The following is a 4062-nucleotide window of genomic DNA, read 5'->3' as shown; positions in this document are numbered from 1 at the left end:
GGTCCTGCCCTGACGTTATGTATTCCCAACCCATTGGCCTTCTCTATTAGTGGACGGAGGATCTCTTCTACCAAAATGACTCGAGGTAGAGGCTGAGCCGAGGAGGTAGTCAATGTTGCGAGAGAATCAACATGAGTGTTCCCACTTCTAGGTACGTGTGTCAAGCGGAAGTGATGAAAATGGGTTTGCAGGTGCTTAACCCGAACTAGATACTCTTGCATTCTCTCGTCCTTTGCCTCCATGTCTCCATTTACCTGCCCCACAATAAGTCTTGAATCCGAGAACATGTCCACAGATTTCCCCCCCATTCTCCGGATCATTCCCATTCCCTCCAATAGCGCCTTATATTCAGCTTCGTTATTCGTGGCTGAAAAATCGAGTCTCAATGACTTCTCTATTGTTATCCCTTCGGGTAAGAGCAGGACAAGTCCTAACCCTGAGCCCCTTTGATTTGCCGCGCCATCGACGTGCACCTTCCACCAAGTGTTTTCATTCTGAGAGATAGTGCTGATCATCTTCTCATCAGCCCCCACTGATCCCGCCACGTTTTGTGCCTCTAGCGTGGGCTCCGCAAATTCTGCTACTAGGTCGGCAAGGACCTGGCCTTTTACAGCAGTTCGAGGCATGTACCTAATATCGAAAGCGCCCAGGATCATTCCCCACTTTGCAATTCTGCTTGTGTAATCGGCGCTGCGAAGGACAGACTTTATGGGGAGTTGTGTTAGCACCACTACAGTGTGTGCTTGAAAGTAGTGGGGAAGTTTTCGCGTGGCTTGCACGACGGCCAAGATAGCCTTTTCGAGGGGAAGATAACGGGTTTCTGCCTCCTGCAGTGATTTACTAACGTAATAGACTGGTCGCTGTGTGCCGTTGTCTTCTCGGATTAGCACCAAGCTTACTGCATGTGGGGCTACTGCGATGTAGGCAAACAAAACCTCGTCGGCGTCTGGACTGGACATAATTGGCGGTTGGGCGAGGTATTCCTTTAACTGTTGGAAAGCTGCAGCGCAATCTTCATTCCACTCAAATCCCTTCCACTTGTGTAATAGGAGAAAAAAATGGCCTGCATCTGTCCGCTGAACGCGAGATGAAACGGTTTAAAGCAGCTATCATGCCAGTAAGCTTCTGGACCTCTTTAGGGTTCCGAGGAGGCTGCAAGCAATGGATGGCTCTTATCTGGTCAGGGTTAACCTCTATGCCTCTGTGAGTCACCATATAACCTAAGAATTTTCCTGATCCCACTCCAAACGAACACTTGGCTGCGTTCAGTCGTAGCTTGTACTTTCTCAATATTTGAAAAACGTTGCCGAGGTCTTCAAGATGGTCGGGAACTACTTTGCTTTTAACCACCATGTCGTCTATGTACACTTCAACGCTTTTACCCATCTACTGTTCAAACATCTTGGTCATCATCCTTTGATAGGTTGACCCGGCATTTTTCAGGCCAAAGGGCATCACCTTATAATGATAATTTCCAACTGGGGTGACAAAAGCCGTCTTCTCCTGGTCTTCGGCAGCAAGGGGTATCTGGTGGTAGCCCTGAAAGGCGTCTAGAAAACTCATCCTTGGGTGTCCGACAGTTGAATCTACCAATCGGTCTATCCTGGGCATTGGGAAGGGATCCTTGGGACACGCCTTGTTCAGGTCTGTAAAGTCTACGCAGACCCGCCATTTCCCGCTCTTCTTCTTCACCACTACCATGTTAGCCAACCACTCGGGATATAAGACCTCTTTGATAGCCCCAGCTTTCTTTAATCTTGCGACCTCTTCTCTCACGGCGTCGGTATGTTCTTTCGACGGTCGTCGAGGAGCCTGCCTCTTAGGGGTTATAGCTGGATTCACATTAAGGTGGTGGCAGATGAAATCCGGGTCGACCCCGGGAGCCTCATAGGGGTCCCAGGCAAACACATCTACATTTTGTCGGAGGAAAGCAATAAGTGCTGACTTCTCCTCGGGCGGTAGTTCTGAACCAATTTGAAAAAACCTTTCAGGGTCTCCTCCAATGAGTGCTTTCTCCAACTCCTCACAGTTCACATCCACGGCTGATCCTCCACTACTCGCAGTAGGCGCCGAGGTCATTGATTGCTATAAGCCATTCTCGGCTGAAGTGGAAGGCTCACTACTCAGCCGTTGTGATATTGCCGACACCATGCATTGTCTAGCCACTTCCTGACTCCCTATTATTTCTTTGATTTGACCTCCTGACGGATACTTCACTTTTTGGTGCAAGGTTGACGGCACAGCCCCTAGTGCATGAATCCATGGCTGGGCTACGATAGCGGTGTAGGGGGAGTATGCATCTACTACAATGAAGTTCACTTCTACCACGTTTGAATCTGTTTGCACAGGCAACTTGATCATGCCTTTCGGGATGACGATTTTTCCTTCAAAGCTGACCAGGGGGAAATCGTATGGCGACAGGTCTTCCTGCTTCAAGTTCATCCCCTTATACAAATTAGGATACATTACCTCCACGGCGCTGCCTTGATCAACTAATACCCTCTTCACGTCATAACCTCCTATTCTGTGTGTGACGACTAGGGCATCATCATGGGGTTGAATAGTCCCTTACTTGTCTTCCTCCGTGAACCCGATTAGCGCCGTCTCATTCACTCTGGCTCTCTTGGGGTCCCTGCCGTTTGGCTCAGTTGGGAAACTGCTCACTGACATTACCCTGAAGGGGGCAGAGCCTGTCCTTCCGGGTGCGGCGAGAATGACATTAATTGTGCCAATGGGTGGCCTCAACGTATTTTGCCTGGTTTCATTGTTCGATGGTTCCTGCCATCCTTCAGGGCGATGCAGCAGATGTCTCAGCTTCCTTTCTCGGACAAGCCGATCTAAGTAGTTCTTTAGGTTCCTGCACTCATCAGTGGTGTGACCTGGCTCCTGATGGTATGCGCAATACAGGTTCTGATTGCGCTTCGTAGGATCGCTAGCCATCTTGTTCGGCCACTGAAAGAAAGGTTCATATTTCACCTTCTCTAGGATTTTGTGAAGCGGTTCTCGGAATACAGCACAGACTGCCTGAGCCCCAGTAGATCCGGGCTGCTCCATATAGTCTCTTCTCGGTCTGTTACTGTTGTTAAATCGTTCCGACCTGAGGTCCCTCCTCTCCTGAGGGACGACCTTCGTTTTACCCTTCCCCATCTGCTGGTCCTTCTCGACCCTCTTGTACTTGTCAATTCGGTCCATGAGTTGGTGCATGCTGGTAACTGGCTTTCCAGTGAGGGACTTTCTTAAGCCATGTTCTGTCGGCAAGCCCCTTTTGAACGTACTGCTGGCGACGCCATCATATTTCCCTTCTATCTCATTATACATTTCCCAGTATCTATCCGAGTAGGCTTTCAGCGTCTCTCCTTCCCGCATGGACAAGGATAGGAGGGAATCGAGGGGCCGAGGGACTTTAGTGCTGGTGATGAAACGGAAACCAAAAGCCTGCGTCAGCTGTTTAAAGGAATCTATGGAATTCGGCTGGAGGGAATCGAACCATCTCATCGCCATGGGTCCCAAGCTAGATGGGAATATCCTACACATTAACGCCTCATCCCTAGTGTGGACGGCCATCCTCTGATTGAATTGGCTCACATGCTCCACTGGGTCGGTCCGACCATTCTATATAGCAAACGTTGGTTGATGGAACCGCCGAGGAATCACTGCCCTCTCTATTCTACGTGTAAACGACGACTGGGAGATGCGATCCAGGGCCTTACTCATGGCATCGTTGGCCAGGCCTTGGTAAGATGGGCTTTTGTGGTTGCGTTTACGAGGTCTCTCTTCCTCATAGGAAAAGGTCTCGCTCGGAGGGGTTCTTGATCTTTGACGGTATTCGTTATCCTCGTCACTGCTAGAGCCCAAGCCGGGTGAAGGATGTTTCTGCTGTGCTCGGCGCATCTTTTTCTTCAAATCATCAATCTCTTTTCGTAAAGCCTTTCGATTGTTTTGCTCATGGGATGCATGATCCTTCCCCTTTGAACGACTTTTACTCGTATAAGAGGTGTTCACGCTTCCCTCTCGTTCGTTATCTTGGTTATTTCCTCGTTCGACATTTAAAAAATTGTCCTG

At 49.4% G+C, this 4062-nt stretch overlaps 1 protein-coding gene across 1 annotated transcript; it reads right to left on the bottom strand.

Moving 5' to 3' along the window:
- Positions 1-2568: 2568 nt before the first annotated feature.
- LOC115973783 lies at positions 2569-3501 on the bottom strand. Its single transcript, XM_031094020.1, has one exon. The coding sequence runs from the start codon at positions 3499-3501 to the stop codon at positions 2569-2571; it is 933 nt and encodes a 310-aa protein (XP_030949880.1).
- Between the last annotated feature and the right edge of the window lie 561 nt (positions 3502-4062).

The sequence above is a fragment of the Quercus lobata genome, chromosome 2 (assembly GCF_001633185.2).
Source record: "Quercus lobata isolate SW786 chromosome 2, ValleyOak3.0 Primary Assembly, whole genome shotgun sequence".
Taxonomy (NCBI): domain Eukaryota; kingdom Viridiplantae; phylum Streptophyta; class Magnoliopsida; order Fagales; family Fagaceae; genus Quercus; species Quercus lobata.
This window is presented reverse-complemented; position numbering and strand designations above follow the sequence as displayed.

Bases quoted from the DNA above. Each gene is read 5' to 3' on its own strand.
- LOC115973783 (XM_031094020.1), bottom strand. From the start codon at position 3,501: ATGGCGATGAGATGGTTCGATTCCCTCCAGCCGAATTCCATAGATTCC.